The 21,358-nt window shown below is 39.9% G+C and overlaps 1 protein-coding gene across 1 annotated transcript in view; it reads left to right on the top strand.

The window, feature by feature from the left end:
* The window catches only part of PRPF40A (pre-mRNA processing factor 40 homolog A), a 42,795-nt gene that overhangs the window by 11,408 nt on the left and 10,029 nt on the right, over positions 1-21,358 (top strand). Inside the window, exons 4-16 of the mRNA XM_060257452.1 lie at positions 3,171-3,201; positions 4,135-4,157; positions 6,916-6,993; positions 7,083-7,193; positions 11,077-11,197; positions 12,687-12,711; positions 13,743-14,039; positions 15,656-15,764; positions 16,587-16,651; positions 17,241-17,405; positions 19,276-19,384; positions 19,990-20,140; positions 21,065-21,198. Of these exons, the coding sequence (XP_060113435.1) occupies positions 3,171-3,201; positions 4,135-4,157; positions 6,916-6,993; positions 7,083-7,193; positions 11,077-11,197; positions 12,687-12,711; positions 13,743-14,039; positions 15,656-15,764; positions 16,587-16,651; positions 17,241-17,405; positions 19,276-19,384; positions 19,990-20,140; positions 21,065-21,198 (1,419 nt within the window). The remainder of the gene's footprint in view (positions 1-3,170; positions 3,202-4,134; positions 4,158-6,915; positions 6,994-7,082; positions 7,194-11,076; positions 11,198-12,686; positions 12,712-13,742; positions 14,040-15,655; positions 15,765-16,586; positions 16,652-17,240; positions 17,406-19,275; positions 19,385-19,989; positions 20,141-21,064; positions 21,199-21,358) is intronic.

The following is a 21,358-nucleotide window of genomic DNA, read 5'->3' as shown; positions in this document are numbered from 1 at the left end:
TTTCACAACGTTTTCACGGCAAACTTTTTACAGAGTGGTTTGCCATTGCCTTCCCCAGTCATCTACACTTTCCCATCAGCAAGCTGGGTACTCATTTTACTGACCTCGGAAGGATGGAAGGCTGAGTCAACCTCGAGCCGGCTACCTGAAAACCCATCTTCCACCGGGGATCGAACTCAGGTCGTGAGCAGAGCTTAGGACTGCAGCTTTAACATTCTGCGCCACGGGGCTCTTATCTTACATGTCAGATAAAAATATTTTCTACTGTAACAGACATGGCCAACCACTAACAGGTGTACAACCGAACCACTACTTAAAGGGATAATGCGCACAGAAAAGCCAAAAAATCTATATTGGTATTAAGACCAGTGTCACTGTGTTTAGTTTATGAATCCAGAAACATTCCTGCTGTAATAAAACTTTGGTAACATCTTCCCTCAGGAATGGCTGTTGTTTAAATTTGTAAATTACAAAAATACTATAGGAGCATCTAAAAGTTCATTATTAATTCTAGATCGGTGTTCAATGTTTTTTGTATTGCCTATCCATATTTATTAAAAGGTTAAAAAATATATATAAAAGGTTCAAATTGCTGGCAGTCATTTTATGGGCCAGTTTTCGTGGGGAACAAAACAGCTCACAGAAAAGGCTTACAGCTATTTTTAGCTTAACAGTGGAGAGGTGCCCCAACCCCACATTAGGCTACAATGGCTGCACGCCATTTCAGTGATCACTTTCGCTCCCCTGCTTGTAAGCGGAGGGAGGAGCAAAATGGATGGGTCAGATAGTTGCCATTCATTCAGTCACTCATTCACTCAGTCACTCACTCATTCATGATTTCAATTTTTGGATTGCTCCATCCTTGAATATTCAGCACTTTGAGTGATGTATAACAGTCAAATACAGCAAAATAAAACAATCCCAACAATTAAGCAATTTAAATAAAAACAATTCTAACAATTAGCTAATCTAAATTAAAAAGAATTCACAGGCAGCATTATCAGATTCTCAACTGAGTCGTTGCTTCTTGTAAATAGGGAAACTAACTGGAAATGTAGCTGGGAGGGGAGGGAGTGCCAGAGAAGATATTACCAATCACTGTCAATCAAAAACCTGCCTTGCAAGCCCTGCAGAATTGCATCAGGTCCCGCAGGGCATAGATCTTACCTGACACAGTTCCACCAGGCAGGGGCCAGGGTTAAAAGGCCCTGCTGGCCCTGTTCAAAGACAACCAGATGGAGACCACCAGTCTGGAGACCACCAGAAGAGCTTACCGTATTTTTCGCTCCATAAGACGCACCTGAGCATAAGACGCACCTAGTTTTTAGAGCCGTTTGTGTGAATTTAGAGGCATTTGTGTGAATTTTTTGCAGTATTCGCTCCTTAAGACGCACACACTTTTCCCTCCACTTTTTTGGGGGGGAAAAGTGAGTCTTATGGTGCAAAAAATACTGTAAGTACAAAAATATACAGCTAATAACAGTCACACAGTTGAAAATATCCCAAATGAATCGATGCCCCATTGATAACATGATAAAGTTATAGAAAAATCACCATTCTGCCATTTTGGCTGTATTCCATTCCAAGATATATAACCGGGTGGCCAAATTTGCTTAACGTAAAAGCCACACAGAATAAATGTCAGATGTTTGAGAGCCGCAAGACATGCAGGTCAGGGGAAGGAGGGAGGGAGAGAAGAAGGGAAAAACTTCATGGGAAGAGAGAAATGAAAAGAAAGCAACTTTAACTTTAAATGCATTCTCCAAGCTGGCCAAAGGGGAGGTAGGGCTTCAAGAACCACACAATGTGTGAAAGAGCCATATGTGGTTCCCGAGCCACAGTTTGGCCACCCCTGATATATAATGTTTTGTTAATCTTTGCATTGTAATGTTTTGGTTGACTGTTAGCTGCCCTGAGTCCGCTTGCGGAGAGGGTGGGATATAAATCTAAAGTAAATGAATAAATAAAAATAACCATTTAACTAAACAAGCCTGATTAGTAATACTTGGAAACTAAAATTTTGGTAGCAGATCATCTCAGTTTGATCACATGCAGCCGTGTTTTATACCAAGTTAAACTGTTGGTTTGTCGAAGTTAGCATTGTCTGTTTGTAGGTTTTCTGGAATCTCAGGTAGAGGCTTTTTACATCATTCTCTTCTCGGTCTGTAACTGGAAATAGGGATTGAACCTTGGATCTGCTGCATGTAAAGAAGATGCTGCGCCCTGGCCCCTCTGCCTTGAATTTACAGTTCTTATAGTTATCAGTGGACCCTGAAAGTAGACTGGTTCCGATTAAGTGGTTCTGACTTGCTACTTGCAAAATGTAAAAAAATCATAATATATTTAGATGACAGAACAGCCCCTGTGAAAGAAGGGTGCTTTTTTTTATAATGGGGAAGTGTGAAAGTTTTGCCTAATTGTTGTGTTGAATATTTTATGGGATGGTTTTCAAAGCTAGTTCCATTTTTTTCTCTCTCGAAGCATTCACTTGTAATATTGTAAATTGTCTTCCCAAAATAGGAGGTGCTCTCTATCATAAAATGGTCTGCCATTATCATCTGACAAATGGGTTGTACTTGCCTCATGGTTTTCACAGTAATTAATTTGAATAGTAGATGGTACATAGGACTTAGGTTACAAAGTTTGTATGTTCATCTGTTTGGGATAGGAAAGCCTTTTCCAAAGTTCTTTTCTGGCAGAGCAGTACAGCGTAATGCACAGTCAGTTACAGATTGCATCCCTTAACTAGGGTTAGTGCTAGTCTCATTTTTCCATGAGGCCCTTTTTGAAATTGAGAAGGACAAGGCACGGGAGTTGGTTTAGAAATAAAGCCTTGCGATTTCTGCATGGTGAGTATGGAGCATTGCCTCTCATAGTTGCCTTGGATAATTAAGTCAATGGAAGTGGGGATGGAGGATACGCTTGCTGTATCTTCTTCCCTCTTTCTCTGAGGTATTTGAGAGTAGTTTTAGAAAGTTGACATCAAACATGTTCCTTTGGACTGTATAGCCAGGTTGCTTTAATAGTGCGACACGGTTGTGATGTTTCATATCAGTGTGCTGGGTGGGAGAACATACAAAGAAATTATAGTGGCTTTGTTGGTCAAAATTTTTATCATCTGGCCTGTAGCAGTCACAATGAATTTTAAATATTGTTTTGCTTTTCCACAGCCAGGTGTGAACAACATGGATTCTCAAGTTGGTATGTATAAACAATTACTTTTTGGATAGTTGTAGTCAGAAAAAAATGCAAGACTAAAGAGATTTTCCGGGTCACATTATGAGTTGTTAATTTTGGATGTCTTATAGAAATATGAAACTATTCCTATTTTAGAAAAGAATCTCACATTTAAAAATGTCTTGTGAATTAGCCTTTCTTTTGCAGCACTTTAGATTTTTTTTTCTTATGTTGGTTTTGTAGTAGCAATGCACGCTTTCTAACTTAGCAGTCTTGAATCTTTCCATATCCGAGCTCCCCCTGCCCCCATTTCTTAATCCTCAGATAACAGTATGGTACTTGCTGAGATGCAAGTCATGTGATGTCACAGGCATACAGGTCGTTCCAGAAAGCACAGAAAGGCAACTTATGACCTAGCAGGTGGGGTTCCCTAACTCAACTGAGGGTCATGACAGATGGGCTTAAGAAGTCTACCCTAGCAGAACGATCTGATGTTTTTCTCCCCAGCGTTGAGTTCTGTTTAGTAACTCTTGCATGAGAAGCTGAAAACTCCTTACACTGTCAAAGTTGCTAATTTTTAAAAGAGAATATACTTTAAAAGAGAATATATAAAAGATTCTTATATTTTAGTTCAGGATCTGAACAGCTGTTCTGGAGAAGTTACTTATCTGAATTAGGACTTGAGTAGCTAGAAAACCTCTAAAATATACTTGAAATAGTCATTGCTCTTCCGGAATAAAAGGCTATTGTAAGATGATGCAGCTAAATTTGTTCCTGTTACAGGAATATAAATTCATAATAATAGTATTCTTGAAATATTTACTTTCAAGAGCCTTGTGAGTTTTAACATATAATTAACAGTATATTCCCAAGGACTAAAAGAAATTTGATCTTCATTAAAGAGATACAACTTTAGTTATGTTATCTAAAAACTGATTTTTTTTTCATATTTTTCAGGTTTAGCACCCCCTGGAACTCAGGTAAGCAAGTACCTTTTGTATTTTGGTAATTCTTTTTTTGTTTCTGAAATATGAGCCATTTTCTTCCCTGTATGTGTAATGGGGTGGAGAGTATGCTTTCTTACACTTCACCTCCCAGAACTGCCTGGAAATTTTCTGTATTTTGAAGCCCTGGAAAAAGAACTACGTTTGTCCCATTGTTCCCCTGGAGGGAGGGGGAGAGAAATTCAGGGGAAATCGATATATATGCAATATTTTCTTAACAAAGTTTAAATTATTGTAATGCATTAATAACAAAATTCATAATTTAATAATATCAGTGTGTACTCTTTGACATATTTATGGCATTTTAAGTTTCTACCACCAAAATGGCAAAGTTACCTAATACTAGTGGGGAAGAGAAAGAGCTGCAAAGTGCTGCGTCCTATGTTACTTTATTACAGTTTTAATATTTGCCACCTGAGGTGTGGGAAAAAGTAAAAGTTGAAATTAGAAAATGAATTTTTATAGTAAACAAAAAAGGGTTGTTTGAAATGAAGCCGTTGCATAGAGTCAAAGTAGAACATCAGCATATATGAATAGCAAATTAAACTCTGAAAACACTGATCAAACACAATGTAGCATATTATTTGTTACCAGAATTATCCACATTTCAGTAATCCTCATTTAAAATAGGTTGTATATACTTATAGTCTACATAGGAATTATTGTTATCTAAATGCTGTTGGTTATTTTGAAGAAAAATCTTCATACTGTACATTCACAGTAAATAAAGCCTTGTCCCTAAAATATTCTACTCATTCAAAAAATATGTTTTATTGGATTTCCCCCCCTGTGCTCCTCAATTTCCGAACTTCTCCATTCAAAAAAATGGGGGGGGGGGATGCCCAGGGGACACTTTTATGAATTTTTTCCTTCCACCCCACCCACCTCCCCATTTTCACATAGCTAGGGATGACTGTTCCCCCCCCCCCAAAAAAAAAATTACTATTGGGCATCCATATGTGGACATAACTTTTTAATAGTGGCTTTGTGCGTAAATCCCCTGGCATAGGCCCAATCTGCATGGTTGTTGGATTATGCTTGCTTTATCAGGTTTACATTGCATTGTGTTTATGCGTTTGGTGCAATTACTGGAAAATAGAAATATAGGAGGCACTCAGTGTCGTAATTTTTTGGATTGAATTCCAGTTGTTGATTTAAAAATAAAACTGGAATATTGTTCATCTTGGTCTTACTCACTGAAAGCTGTATGTTTGTCTGTTTCATATGTCGTTTTTTGGCAGTTTTAAACCTTTTTGGTCATGCTTCAGTCAAAATTAAGCAGCACAGAATTTTATTGGTCTTGAAATAATTAACTACTTAAATCATTCCCTCTGTAATCCATATGAGTGCTTAATTTTGGGTAGATTGTGCTTTTGTATTAGGAGGGGAATTTAAAGCACCCCAGTTCTGTTTTGTTAAGATTTCAGATTTTTCTGCAGTGGGAGATCCCCCAGGTTTGCAGAAAACCCTGTTTAGTGTTAGTGTGGCCCGGATCTGTGGATTTAGCTATCTGCAGATGGGAGTCACATGTCACATATGTAGATTGGTTAAGAACCAGCAGTGCAGGATTTGTTGCATGATATAAGGATATTTTACTCCTTTGTAAGTGATATAGTGGAGAACCATGAAAAAACAGAGATGTTAGGAATGAAAATATCCAACTTTTGCTATTTTTGATCACTGTTGCTTGGATCCTGTTTCGTGCAAGTGGAGTGGTGCTCAAAGAAGCAAACTCTCTGACCTCCCCTCCTACAGCTATAGTCTGCTGCGACCCTGTTTGGTGGGCCTCAGGAGTAGAATGAAGTGGTGGTCTGCCATTAAAAGGGGAGACAGTTTCCCCATGTGGAATTGTGAGGAAAACACAGTATTGTATGTATCTTGGACAACATTGAATTATGTATAGCTAAAGTAAGGCAACTTAAGTATCTCAGAGTAAAATATAATGCTGGTTCTCTGATTAGCACAGCGGCTGTATATCATGTTGCACCTCCAAATTAAAGGAGTTTATTTCTTTAAAATATGACAAAGACGCTGTACTTTAATTAGCTATAAGTAAAAACTTTTTTTAAGTTAAGCATGGCAATGTGGGGGGAAAGTTTGTTGTTTACTGTCACAGTATCTGCATGTTGTAGAGAGTCAGGATCATGCTTTGCTGCTGGGCCTAACTGTTACATGCCTTTTCAGCATCACATTTAAAGATAGGCCAACATGCACAGCAGGTATTCACACACAGAGGTTTGATTTGTGCTGTCAGTGCTTCCTTGTTTTGCGAGTTGACAGTTCTGTGCAAACTCAAGCTTATGCATGCATGCATCTGTGCAAATTTGTTTTCAGCTCATGGGAGTCAGGCCCGTACAGCAGCTAGGGTTCAGGTGAATGGTGCCCAGCACCATTGTAGCACCCTTTGTGTTCCCACAACCCTACAGCAGATAGGTGCCTGCTACAGGCAAACTCCCTTCATCAGTAGATGCCTCAAGGTGCTTGAAAAGCTTTCCTATCAATCTCATTCTTTCAAACATTCTGTTTATTTTGAGTGTGAATCTTAATTTGCCTCTTCCAGTCGTGTGTAGGCTTCACACGGTTCTGCATAGGGTTGATAGAGTGCAAAGAACAAGAGTACGCTTTGCTTTGTTACTGTGGTATTTATTTATTTTGTTTGTAATCTTATGGTTTTAATTTAAAAGCCAGCATCCCAGTATCTTTTCTTTATAAACAAACTTCTCTCTCTCTTTAGCCCACACCCCCAGTAGTTTGTACACTTCCGCAACCTACAACAACTAACAGCTCTGCCAGTGAAGAGCCTTCCAAGCAGGTATGTTCTTTCCTTAACATTTTAGCGCTTCGTATTGTACCCCTTCGATGCATTCCAGAATTTCTTCATACGGTGTCTGCTTTTTCTAGAAATCAGTATGGTCAGAGCATAAATCACCAGATGGAAGGACGTACTACTATAATAATGACACAAAACAATCTACGTGGGAGAAGCCTGATGATCTTAAAACGCCTGCTGAGGTAAACAAGCTAAAAAATACAACTGTCTGGTCAAAATTTTTTAGAGTTGATTAGCGTTCCATTACACCATTGTCATAATGGTATGACGTTTGGATGTGATCCAGAGAACATATGCAAACAGAAGGCAGTTTCACTTATGGGGGAATGTACAGATAATTCTTAACTACAGAGGATAATTCCAACTACTGGGTGTTACGTTGACTTACGAGTCCACCAGCATTTAGGACCAGCTGTGAGGGGAGGTTAGGATGGATGGAGTTGGAGTGACAAGGACAGCCTGGGGAATGTCAGGCGGCATACACAGAACTAGGGACGTCCACCTGAAAAAAAAAGTATTTTGTATTTTAGATATGGCATAAATACCAGTGTTTGGGCCCCCAAATACAGTTTTGGAATTAGGGTCTGGGTTTTGGGGGGGGATTCTGGATTTTTTGTTCTTTTGTTTTTTGGAGAGCCAGTTTGTTGTAGTGGTTAAGTGTGCGGACTCTTATCTGGGAGAACCGGGTTTGATTCCCCACTCCTCCACTTGCACCTGCTAGCATGGCCTTGGGTCAGCCATAGCTCTGGCAGAGGTTGTCCTTGAAAGGGCAGCTGCTGGGAGAGCCCTCTCCAGCCCCACCCACCTCACGGGGTGTCTGTTGTGGGGGAGGAAGGGAAAGGAGATTGTGAGCCGCTCTGAGACTCTTCGGAGTGGAGGGCGGGATATAAATCCAATATCATCATCATCATCTTCAACCAAACCATACCAAAATTTGCAAGAAATCTAGTACTGCCTGTTCCCTAATGACTCCCCCCCACACACAAAAGTACACTCAAGTTACAAGCAAATTGGACCATGGGTCCCTGAACAAGGTGTTCCCAGCCATCCTACTTCTCTCCATTGTTTCCTATGAGGAAAAAATTGCATGCTTTCTCCAGGGCAGAGCCAATAACCAAACACACGACAGCAAGCAACAGCTGACTAAAAGCTTCCCAATACAAACAGCAAACAAGAAGCCCAACAGAACCAATGTCAAACCAGAGAATTCAGGCCAAACCAACTGAAGCAAGGGATATTGTTGAAAGTCCAAACAGACCAGTGTCAAACCACAGAAGCCGAGTAGAATGCTGAGGCAGTGTTGCAAGCCCAACAATCAGTATCAAACCAGAGAATCCAAGGAAATCCAACCTGGCAGGCCAGTACCAAGGAAACCAACCAGACTTAGCAAGGCACAGACACAAACATACTAACTTTACTTCCCCAAGGTAGGCCTCAGAAAGTGAGGGAGAACCAGAGAGGATTGTGAGGAACTCCAAAGGGATCTGTTGAGGCTGGGTGAGTGGGCGTCAACGTGGCAGATGCAGTTCAATGTGGCCAAGTGCAAAGTAATGCACATTGGGGCCAAGAATCCCAGCTACAAATACAAGTTGATGGGGTGTGAACTGGCAGAGACTGACCAAGAGAGAGATCTTGGGGTCGTGGTAGATAACTCACTGAAAATGTCAAGACAGTGTGTGTTTGCAATAAAAAAGGCCAACGCAGTGCTGGGAATTATTAGGAAGGGAATTGAAAACAAATCAGCCAGTATCATAATGCCCCTGTATAAATCGATGGTGCGGTCTCATTTGGAGTACTGTGTGCAGTTCTGGTCGCCGCACCTCAAAAAGGATATTATAGCATTGGAGAAAGTCCAGAGAAGGGCAACTAGAATGATTAAAGGGCTGGAGCACTTTCCCTATGAAGAAAGGTTGAAACGCTTGGGACTCTAGCTTGGAGAAACGTCGACTGCGGGGTGGCATGATAGAGGTTTACAAGATAATGAATGGGATGGAGAAAGTAGAGAAAGAAGTACTTTTCTCCCTTTCTCACAATACAAGAACGCGTGGGCATTCGATGAAATTGCTGAGCAGACAGGTTAAAACGGATAAAAGGAAGTACTTCTTCACCCAAAGGGTGATTAACATGTGGAATTCACTGCCACAGGAGGTGGTGGCGGCCACAAGTATAGCCACCTTCAAGAAGGGTTTAGATAAAAATATGGAGCACAGGTCCATCAGTGGCTATTAGCCACAGTGTATGTGTGTATATAAAATTTTTTGCCACTGTGTGACACAGAGTGTTGGACTTGATGGGCCGTTGGCCTGATCCAACATGGCTTCTCTTATGTCCTTATGTTTGAAGCACTTGAGTTCTCTCTGTAGTGTACAGACTGTACCTTCACTTTCTCACAGGAGGAACCTGAGGAGCTGTGGCTGCCTTCGTCACAGGTCCTCCTGTTTCCTCCCACCCCTATAAAGAAGAAACACAACATGAGCTGTGTACATGAGCTTCATGTTAGGTGTTTTCTGTGGGTTCTGCTCGCTTTGATTTGCATACCTGCAGCTGCTTTCTCAAGGTCTCTTCTTGCTCCAAAGATATTTGTGGGTTTTTGAGAGCAGCAAGAACAACATTTTTGGGACCATATCCCCCCACACACACACACACATAGAATTGTAGCAAGAGGTGCTGTACTTTAGTTGAGGGTGTTTTGGGGGGACGGGGAATCAGAATTCAGATTTATATAATGCCAATCAAATTGGATTACTTCCCTGTTTCTTTCTACTTCTGAGTTAAGTTTTGGGAAGAGCCTTCTTCCCTGACACTCTAGTACAGATTGAAAGGATGCGGGCTTGTGCTCACTGTCAAAGTCCAGGGCTGGGTATTTAAAGAGCAGCAAGTTGATCTTCAGGAAGACCAATTGTTCAACCTTCCAGGGGAGCAGATATGAGCAATGTGGGCTGAGTATCGCTCATCTGGGGGAAAACAGTCTCACTCTGCATGTTTGCTAGAAGGCATGAAAGAAAGACCTGAGTTATTAGGTCTTTTTTGACCTGGTAGCTCAGTGGATTGGTAGAACACAACTCGTAGGGTTCATTCGGGCTTGTGCACATCATGTTCCCAGAGGGTCCAGTTGCCGGAGTGGCCATGGGGGAATGCTACCCAGAAGTACCCATGGGGGGAGCAGCAGAGCTGGAGACAACTTGCCCCTCTTGGCCTTTAAATGTTCCATCCATAGATAGAGCTCTGCAGCCTTCTCAGTGAGGCTGCTCATGATGTGAAGGTCACACATGGTCACCAACGTGTAGACCTGCTGAGTGAGAGGTTCTGGATGGGACTTGATGCTCCCATACAGCCTCTGCACCAGCAAGCACACTGTTTGAACAATGTTTGTATGTCCTGCGTCCAGGTTCAAAATGACGTCCATCTTCCCTGAAGTGTTTGAATCAAGGTGAAGACAAGACCCAGGCTTTCTGTGTCAGATGAGAGAGCTTTGAATTCATTAAAGGGTTGAGGGACCTCCACTGTCAGGAGAAAGTCAGTCATTCTTTGTTGTTGAACACCGTGCATCCCCAAACACAAAGAGGCCTGGGATCTTCGCTAGGCCCGGATATTCCTGAATATTTCCAAAAATATTTGGGACCTAGATACCAGTATTGCTGAGAATCCATAATATCATCTGGATATATCCCCAAAATACCAGTAAGGTAGTTGTCATATATATATTCAGACCAGATGGGAGGGATGGTGGCTCAGTGGTAGAGCATCTGCTTGGGAAGCAGAAGGTCCCAGGTTCAATCCCTGGCATCTCCAAAAAAGGGTCCAGGCAAATAGGTGTGAAAAACCTCAGCTTGAGACCCTGGAGAGCCGCTGCCAGTCTGAGAAGACAATACTGACTTTGATGGACCGAGGGTCTGATTCAGTATAAGGCAGTATATGTTCATATCCAGTTGCACATCCCTATACAGAATTCCATGTGCACCCTTGGATCCTGACTATGGTTTCTAATCACGCTTATGTTTGCCGATATTTATAGTATTGATGATCATCAGCATTCTTAAAATAGCATTGTGATTTCTTCTTCAGCAAATGTTGTCAAAATGTCCATGGAAGGAATATAAATCTGATTCTGGAAAGCCTTACTATTACAATTCCCAAACAAAAGAGTCACGCTGGGCAAAACCCAAAGAACTTGAAGACCTTGAAGGTAATTTCCACGTAATTTCCAATTTCCTTTTCTGTCTTGATTTAGGGTTGCAACATGGTGAATAGTGCAGTGAATAGTGGACAAATAGGAATCAGTCTTATCTCATATCGGTAGAATCGGTATCGGGCCCAAACAAAATTGAAACTCTCGCTGTGCTAGGGCTTCTCTTCAGAAACAACATTGTATACAAAAAAAAAAAGAAAAGGAGAGCGGATTCTTGTCAGGGTGCAACATCTAGAGATGCTTCTGGTTTTTTTTCCTCAGGGCTTTCACAGGCTTTTATGATCCAGAGCTTGTGTTTAGAAAGTTTAGTATGATTTTCAGCCTCATGTTTGTAATTACGTTTTTAATGTTGTTTTGACTTCAACTTGGACGATACCCAGGTATGGCACCAGATAGCTCCATAAAACGCATGTTGTTTGTGCAAGATAGTACTGACATGGATTGAAAGTAAGGACTGGGGCACAGGTGATGAATGACGCTAGAAAAAAATATTTTGGTCTGACCAAATGTCACTGGAGATTATGCTATTAGGAATCCTAGCCGTGAACACGGAAAGAACAATGCATGAACTGTTCAGATATATGTATTTGCAGCTAACTGGAAAGCCAAGGGTTGTCCAACTCTTGAGAACTGGGTAGACAAGATACAAGAATATGCAATTATGGCAAAATTGACAAACCATATTAACCAAAGACTGAATAATGGATTGAAAATAATTTGGCAAGTTTTCTGTGACCATTATAATCAGTCCCTGTAGTAATACACTTGAATGGTTTGATATTATATGATAATACTATATTACAGTTTTAATAAGAAATTACAAGGGTGTTATTTTTATGTGATTTCTGTTTAACAAATTGTTGTGTGAAAATTCTCTATAAAAGTTACAAGGTTATTCATGTCATATAAGACAGGATTTTTAAAAAGATAGTATATTAGAAAATGGTAACATATATGGACTAGGCCGTTATACTGATTTTTTAAAGCTTTTGTGTCATATCTTTAAACTATGATGCTATATACATTTATAAGTCATAACAGAGTGTATAAAATGTTGCATATTTGAATAAGTGACACATTCGTTGCATGCCTATATATATTGACAAAAGGAATGTCCTTAATATTTGTAAAATTGCCTTTTACATTGAATTTTTGACAATTACATTTTTATGTGTTTCTCCCTTTTTTTTCCATTCTGTATTCCTTTAAAAATTCAAAATAAAATTTATACTAGAAAAAATATTTTGACTAGCTAGGGTTTGGTCCAATTCAATAGGATTGTTGAGCATTAACGGTTACACCAGGATTTGGCACTCCCACCTTTTGGTTAATATTGGCTTACTTTCTGCATTAGTTATAGGCATAATAATCCATCAGAACAATTGATATGCATTGCATCAAGAGCATTTTAGGATCCATTTCTAAAACTTAGTTAATTGCACAGTTTTATTCAAATTGAATTTGATAAGTATTTTTTTTCCTACAGCAATGATTAAAGCAGAAGAAAACAGGTAAGTCTGAAAATATTTGAGGAAAATTACATAAAATTTTACATAAAAAGTGAATTTATTTTACTGTTAATTATTTAAAATACCTTGGTTTCCTTTTAGTCTGAAGAATTTGAGTATTAATACGTGCACACAAGCATGCTCAAACACATGTATACTGTAGATGATTTTGTAAAATATAATTACAACCCAGAAGGCAGATTGGGATAGTTTCCCTAATGTCCTTTATTATTTGTTGACTTCATATATGCCCTACCTTTCTTCTCAGTGGGAACTCAAAATGGCATACATTATTTTCTTCCTTTTTATCATCTCAACAAACCTGGGAGGTAGGTTAGGCTGAATATGTGTGACAGGCCCAAGATCACCTAGCAAGCTTCCATGGCAAAGTGTGGGTTCAAATTTTGGTCTCCCAGTTCCCAAGGAAATAATGGCATCTCCCCCTACACACATACAGAGTAAAAACATGGCTTGCTGCTGTGTGAACAAATCCTAGAGAACTGTTTGGACTCATCTGCTTCCTTTGTGTGATTTGAGGCAATACCCTAAGCACTGCACCATATTGGCTCTCCTTTTCTATCCTCCCCATGGTAGAAACAAGCACATGCAGCCGTGGTGCAACCCTTGACTTGCTGCTGTGTGAACAGTCCGGGACAGATCGTTTTGGTTCATGTGCATCCTTTGTGTGATTAGAATTAAATTCTCAACTGATTGGATACTTCCATGGTGAATCATAGTTTGCTGTGGCTTCTGAACAATGGTATACGCTTTCCCTGGCAAGTCAGGATTCCAAAATCTGACTTGCTCCTGGCTGGCAGGGAAAGCATAGACAGTAGTATGCTACTTTGGACCTAACGGCAGTCTATTAGCTACAACAGTTGAAATCTCTTAATTGACTGATGAAGAACAGCAAGGAAAAGGAAGACCAGATGCCCGAAGCTCTCCAGGGCTTATGAATGTACTAACAAAGCAAACGTGTGGTGTGATGAGTCTCCTGCTGATCCTCCGATTTACAGTTGTTTTTGTTTGTTTAGTGGTAAATCAGAAGAAACGGTTTCAGCATCGTCTGCAGCTGTTGCTGCAGCAGGGGTCCCGATTGCCGCTCCCACTGCTGCGGAAACTCCTGCGGCTGCACCAGCAGCCCCAGCTGCACCTGCTGCGGCAGCCCCTGAAACAGAACCCTCCGCTGTCGCTCCTGCTGTCGAAAATGAGAATGCAGTCAGTGTTGTAGCTGACGAGCAGGTGCAGCCCACTGTGCCTGTTGGGCAGGAGCAGACTGCGGAAGTCGTCACCAACTCCACAGAAGAAATTCCTAAGCAGGAATCAACAGAGTAAGTAGTACCTTGGTATTTTTGTATAAGGGGGGCCCTTTATGCTTAAAGAAAGAAGAGGAAACAAAAGGGTAAAAAGGCACATGAACATATTTAAAAATCTGCATAGGGGAGCATTTTGAAATGTCATATATTGATTATATCGCAAATAGAAACTAAAATTTGAAGTAAGCTACTGTATTTTTTGCTCCATAAGACTCACTTTTCCCCCCCAAAAAAAGTGGGGGGGGGAGTGTGTGCGTCTTAAGGAGCGAATACTGCAAAAAATTCACACAAACGCCTCTAAATTCTAGGTGCGTCTTATGGTCAGGTGCGTCTTATGGAGCGAAAAGTACGTTACTTCATAGGGATCGCCACTGTTGAATACTAACTTTATGTATTCTCTAGAACATCATAAGGAACCCTGTGGAGTTAGTGGGGGAAAACAAGCATATATGTGTGTGTGTGTGTGTATGTGTATGTATATATATATATATATATATGTATGTATGTATGTATATACACACACACATATATTGGCCACAGTGTGACTGGATGGGCCATTGGCCTGATTGGATGGGCCATTGGCCTGATCCAACATGGCTTCTCTTATGTTCTTATAATAAGGTGGAAAGGGAAGTAAAGAAAGAGGAAACAGAAAAAGTGGAGGGAATTAGGAAACCTTTTTTTTTCAGTAGCAAGAATACAATTCCAAAGAGGGCCTCAATAAGTTCAGAAACGTTAATTCTGTGTAATGTTTCTTTTAGTAGACCTACATTCCCAAGGGCTCCTATTGCAGCCAAAGGGTAAACCCTTAATCTAATTCAGTTGGTTGTTTTAAAAGTGTATCTTGCAATAGACCACTCTGTTTGCACAAATGCTCCTCTCTTGATTTCAGGATGTTATCGCTTAGTTTCTTGAAAGTTTCTTTGTGGAGCCATAAGTGTGAATGTATTTGATTTCCGCTTATCAAAATAAATTGCCTTCTCCGTGTAAGATGTTAAAGAACCACTTTATTTTAATACAACTAATCTGGCCATAAGTTGGCAATATAATCATGGTTAAGAGATGCAGTTGTACTTTTAACACACAAGCAATCTACTCAGGTTATCCATGAACCTAGATCAGGGGTGGCCAAACTGCGGCTCAAGAACCACATGTGACTCTTTCATACATATTGTGTGACTTTCGAAGCCCCACCTCCCCTTCAGCCAGCTTGGAGAAGACATTTGTCTCTTTAAATCACTTTTCCAAGCCAAGCCAGCCAGCAGCTTAGAGAATGCATTTCAAGTTAAAGTTGCTTTATTTTCACTTCTCCCTCCTTCCCCATCTCTCTTCCTTCCTCCTTTCCTCCCTCCCTCTCTCTCTCCCTCAACGTTCATGTCTTGCGGCTCTCAGCATCTGACATTTATTCTGCGTGGCTGTTACGTTAAGCAGGTTTGGCCACCCTGGACTAGATGTACCTCAAGTATTTTCTGCCTGTGTTACCGTTTGGGGGAGGCTTCGGGTTGGGGTGGGAAGAGGGACAGACTTTCGGTATCCTTATTGACGGCTGTCACCCCAGCATCTTTTCATTTAAATAAAGTAACTTAAATAAGGTTGTTTAGGTAACAAGTATTTTCTTTTTCCTTCTGTAGTATTGTCCCCAAAAAAGATGAGGAGGAAGCCCAACCAGTTAAAAAAACCTATACGTGGAATACGAAAGAAGAAGCTAAGCAAGCATTTAAAGAACTATTGAAAGAAAAGGTTTTTAAATTGAGTCAACTACTCTTTTATGTCAAGAGTTACACATTTAACACTTGCTTTGGGAGAAATAGCTGATTTTTGTAAGAGTCTCTGAAGAACAACATTCACTACTTATGGAAAAAGAATATGCTAGGCCAGCTGTGTTTGGTATAAGGTGCCATGCCTAAGTCTAGTTTTGTTTTAAAAAATTAAACATGGTGGAGGTGGTAGTTCTTTTTACCATGGGTTGAATTGAAGAGGGAAGACAAATGATTACTCTCGAGAAAAGATCATCTTGACAGTTGCGGCATAATTTTTTTTTGCGGGGGGGGGGAGATGAAGAGGAATTGTTTCATCTAAAAACATTGATAGTCAGTCCCCTTGTGCCTCATGAATTGTCCTTTTTAAGAGTCTTTGTGACACTTCTTTACTAAGAGGATTTGTGCATTTCAGATATTGCTACAGAAATGTCATTGTAGGTTTCTGTGCTAATGTATTCTGAGTTGGCCACCCATTATTTTTTTTTTTTTAAAGGTGGAATATTAAATAGGAGAAATCTGGTATTAATGGTTCTACCCTCCTTGCTTCGCTAGAAGTGGTCTGAGAAACATGGTAATAGCAAGTGTCCTGTGTATTATGTTAGCAAGTTTTATGGAAGTTGTGGTCTTTATAGTGAGAAATAGGAAATGACCGTGACAGTTCTATAGGCAAAATAGTCTTTAGATACCAGCAAAATTGACCATGGTGTCTTGGATACAAGCTAGATATCTCTACTAAGGGTACTATCACATACATAAGAGTAACAGTTGCAGAAGTTACATTATGTACTTAATATTTTCACAGCGTGTACCATCCAATGCCTCCTGGGAGCAAGCTATGAAAATGATCATAAATGATCCAAGATACAGGTATAATCTGTTCTGAATTCTTTTTAACCCAAGTGGGAGTTTACATAAATTAATGTTCTGTTCTTTGTGTGACTGATCAAGTTGGCTTAGCTTTAATAGTGACTTTCATCCTGTAGAAAAGCAGCCACTCTAAACACTTGTAGAAACTCTTGCCCTGTATATAGGATTATATATATAGGAGGCCCGGCTGAAGTCAACTAGGGATAGGGCCTTCTCAATCTCAGCCCCTAGCTGGTGGAACCAGTTACCGGAAGAGGTCAGGGCCCTGCGGGACTTTGGACAGTTCCGCAGGGCCTGTAAGACAGTCCTCTTCCGGTTGGCTTATAACATTGAAATATTCTGAAGGAAGATTGTAAGACAGCACACTGACATTGACCGATATTGATATTTTAGTTGTTTTAATTATGTAAATTATTATGTGTTTTAATTCTTAAATTCTATTGCTAGAACCTCTATGTTGTAAGCCGCCCTGAGCCCGCCTCGGTGGGGTAGGGCGGGATATAAATCAAATAAAATGAAAATATTTTTTGACAAACGGCTAATTGTAATGGCTGTTACATGTATAATTGAATTCTTTCTCAATTTGCAGTGCTTTGGCAAAGCTAAGTGAGAAAAAACAAGCATTTAATGCTTACAAAGTCCAGACGGAGAAAGAAGAAAAAGAAGAAGCAAGATTAAAATACAAAGAAGCAAAAGAATCATTCCAGCGTTTCCTTGAAAACCATGAAAAGATGACTTCTACAACCAGATACAAGTAAGAGAGATCTGAATTTCAATACTTCTTGAGTGGATTTAAATCAGATTTAAAATTCTTTGGTTTAGAGGTTAGAGGGAAATGAATTATGAACTTGTAATTCTATTTTACATTTGAAGGGGATTTGCATAATTTGTAGTAGGATAGGGCTGTCATATAGAGGATGGTGTGGAATTGTTTGCTGTGGCCCTAGAAGGTAGGACCAGAACCAATGGGTTGAAATTAAATCAAAAGAGTTTCCGGCTCAACATTAAGAAGAACATTAGGAGTGATTCCTAAGTGGAACAGGCTTCCTCGGGAGGTGGTGAGCTCTCCTTCCTTGGAGGTTTTTAAACAGAGGCTAGATGGCCATCTGACAGCGATGAAGATCCTGTGAATTTAGGGGGGAAGTGTTTGAGTTTCCTGCATTGTGCAGGGGGTTGGACTAGATGACCATGCAGGTCCCTTCCAACTCTATGATTCTATGGAGAGGAATATCACAAACCTTAATATGTTTCATTTCCCCCCCTCCAGCTTCAATATGCTGGGTTATCCCTGTATTGGGAACCTGCTCATTTGATGTGCTGAGTTTACATAGAATTCTTCCTCATATGAATTTTGCCCAACTGCTACCGTCAGTTTTGGGGCCCCATCTAAGGCAAGAGAGGTGACAACCCCAGATTGCTGTTTTGACTATTACATCTTAAAGCTGATTTTAATGTTTTTGGCTGCCACCTTGGGGGCCTTAAGTCAGCTGCGAGTGGGGGAGTACTGGACTGCTCTTAAATGAAAATGTCAAGACTGAAAATGTCAAGACAGTGTGCGTTTGCAATAAAAAAGGCCAATGCCATGCTGGGAATTATTAGGAAGGGAATTGAAAACAAATCAGCCAGTATCATAATGCCCCTGTATAAATCGATGGTGCGGTCTCATTTGGAGCACTGTGTGCAGTTCTGGTCGCCGCACCTCAAAAAGGATATTATAGCATTGGAGAAAGTCCAGAGAAGGGCAACTAGAATGATTAAAGGGCTGGAACACCTTCCCTATGACGAAAGGTTGAAACGCTTGGGGCTCTTTAGCTTGGAGAAACGTCGACTGCGGGGTGACATGATAGAGGTTTACAAGATAATGCATGGGATGGAGAAAGTAGAGAAAGCAGTACTTTTCTCCCTTTCTCACAATACAAGAACTCGTGGGCATTCGATGAAATTGCTGAGCAGACAGGTTAAAATGGATAAAAGGAAGTACTTCTTCACCCAAAGGGTGATTAACATGTGGAATTCACTGCCACAGGAGGTGGTGGCGGCCACAAGCCTGGCCACCTTCAAGAGGGGGTTAGATAAAATTATGGAGCAGAGGTCCATCAGTGGCTATTAGCCACAGTGTGTGTTTGTGTGTGTGTGTGTGTGTGTGTATATATATATATTTTGGCCGCTGTGTGACACAGAATGTTGGACTGGATGGGCCATTGGCCTGATCTAGTTTTTATGTATTTTACTGTATTAATTTTTAATGTATTTAACTTGATTTACTGTTAGAGTTTTATGTTGTGAGCCGCCCTGAGCCCGCTTCGGTGGGGTAGGGTGGGATATAAATCGAAATAAATAAATAAATAATTTTGTTTCTTCTTTTAAAAAAAACTTGCCAAATCAGCATATGTTTGATTTGCCAAAATCTGTTCGATTTTGTCAAGAGAGATGAATTTTTTATTATAATGAAACACAATTTAGGTACCATTACATGATCAAAATGAATGTTAAATATCTGATCTGATTAGCTTGGTTCACAATTTTTTTTCAAAGGGGATGGGGTGACTAACGGGGAAGAGCAAGATCAAAAGTGTCTATGATACAAGAGTTCACAGTTTCTTCTTTTGCGATCTTCTGTGTAGAAAAGCTGAACAAATGTTTGGAGAGATGGAAGTCTGGAATGCAATATCTGAACGCGATCGTCTTGAAATCTATGAAGATGTCCTGTTTTTTCTGTCCAAAAAAGAAAAAGTAATTCTATATCCGTATAGTGTTGAATTCCTTCTATCTGCTTTTATTCCTGGAGATGTTTAAATCTGTATTATTTTGGATTCTTGATGTTTCCTCATTGTAGCTGCAAAAAGCTGCTTAATTTTTTTTGTTAAAGTTGTGAGTACAGCTATGGGTTCCTAGAGTTTTGACTGTGAAAGCTCATGGTTAGTTTTTGACAACTAACAATTCTGTTTCACCTTTAATACAGCATCGTTTAAATGTACGTTTCATTGATTTCAGACATGTTTTCACCAAGTGCCTTAACTTCCTAAATTTAGCATGGATTTTATAGAATCCTTATGCATGTCTGAATCTCCTTGGAAAGGAGAGTTTTGCCGGTTACAGCTTGATAACGTAAAATAGTAAAGATAGACCTAGAACAAACCAAAAAAACTCTTGACATGGTGATGTAAAAGTTACTTTCTAGAAAATTCTGGCAGTGCAACATTTTTTTGCATGTCACCTTCTCACTAAGTCTGAAGACATTCAGATCGTTTCAGGCTCTTAACAGTAAGATAACATTTGATAACCGGGTATTTCAGAGAAATGAATGCTATTAAACTTTGTCTGACTTACCTTTTCAGGAACAAGCCAAACAGTTAAGGAAGAGGAACTGGGAAGCATTAAAAAACATTCTAGACAACATGGCTAATGTTACTTACTGTACCACATGGTCAGAAGCCCAACAGTATCTGATGGACAATCCTACGTTTGCAGAGGACGAGGAACTTCAGAGTAAGGATAAAATATCCAAGAAACATCCCTGCAAAATTTTGGGGATTGAGGCTTCTTGCTGATTAGGGGACAGCAGCAACTAAAATACTGAGGCTAACTTTGTTGATCGTGGAATTATTATTTCAGCTGTCATAACTACATACATTATGTTTTTATCATGAAACTACTGCCTCCTTAAAATGTGCTTGCTGTGACCTGGATATTCAAACTGGGAAAAGTGCCTTTGTTCTGCTGTTGCAACTTCTAAGAGTGGCCAAGAGTACCTTCTTAACTAAGCCATCAGTGAACCAATCTATATATCAAGGGCAGCTAGGAAGATACTTTCAGTGGCTCACACACCATTTTAGAGCTCTCTTACCTCAGATATGGAAAGAGATACATATGATTATTGTTTGGAATGAAGCAATCTTTCTGAGTGCTCTCATGCTTGCTGTCTAGGGGTAAATTCAATACTGGACTCTTCTAATAATTTCTCAAAAAAAGGTGTCCAGGGTGGAAAAACCCACACGAATTTTGGGAAAAATTGAAATATATGAAACACATTTCTGTAGAACCAAAAAGAATGTTTGTTGTGCTACCCCATTAATGAGTCAGCTGTTTTCTTAATGTATTCAGCAATGTATATTTTGAAATATATATGGTCTTCTGCATGTTTCTCTTTAAGTTATTCTTCTGAAGAAGTGCTTCTATTGCACTGGATTTTCCATTGATCCTTCCACTGGTGTTGGATTTTGGATTCCCTTTTTTTTACTTTTGAAGCAGTAATTTTCTTTAAAATGGGCTGGACTGGATGAGCACACTATAAAATTTCCATGTTATGAAAAAAAGCTTTCCCCAAAGCTTTAAAATGTTGATAGAACAGTATGTCAATTGACTTTCTATTAGACTTTTTCTTTTTAAAAAAAACTTTGCTGCCTTTTCTAGATATGGATAAAGAGGATGCATTGATTTGCTTTGAAGAGCACATAAGAGCTTTGGAGAAGGAGGAAGAGGAAGAAAAACAGAAGAGCTTACTCAGGGAAAGGCGGCGACAACGTAAAAACAGAGAGTCTTTCCAGGTTGGTGACAAAATCTTAACATCAGAGACTTTGAAAACTTTCAGCTATGTAAGGAATTGGCTAGGTTATAAGACATCTTGGTGTCCCTCACTGTGCAGGTAATTAGTGCAGATGGTACGTTCAATAGTAAAAGATTCCATGAAACCCCTTTAGCAGTGTT

Source organism: Heteronotia binoei, chromosome 16, assembly GCF_032191835.1.
Source record: "Heteronotia binoei isolate CCM8104 ecotype False Entrance Well chromosome 16, APGP_CSIRO_Hbin_v1, whole genome shotgun sequence".
NCBI lineage: Eukaryota > Metazoa > Chordata > Lepidosauria > Squamata > Gekkonidae > Heteronotia > Heteronotia binoei.
Note: the sequence above shows the minus strand (reverse complement) of the source record. Positions and strands in the feature narration are given on the sequence as shown.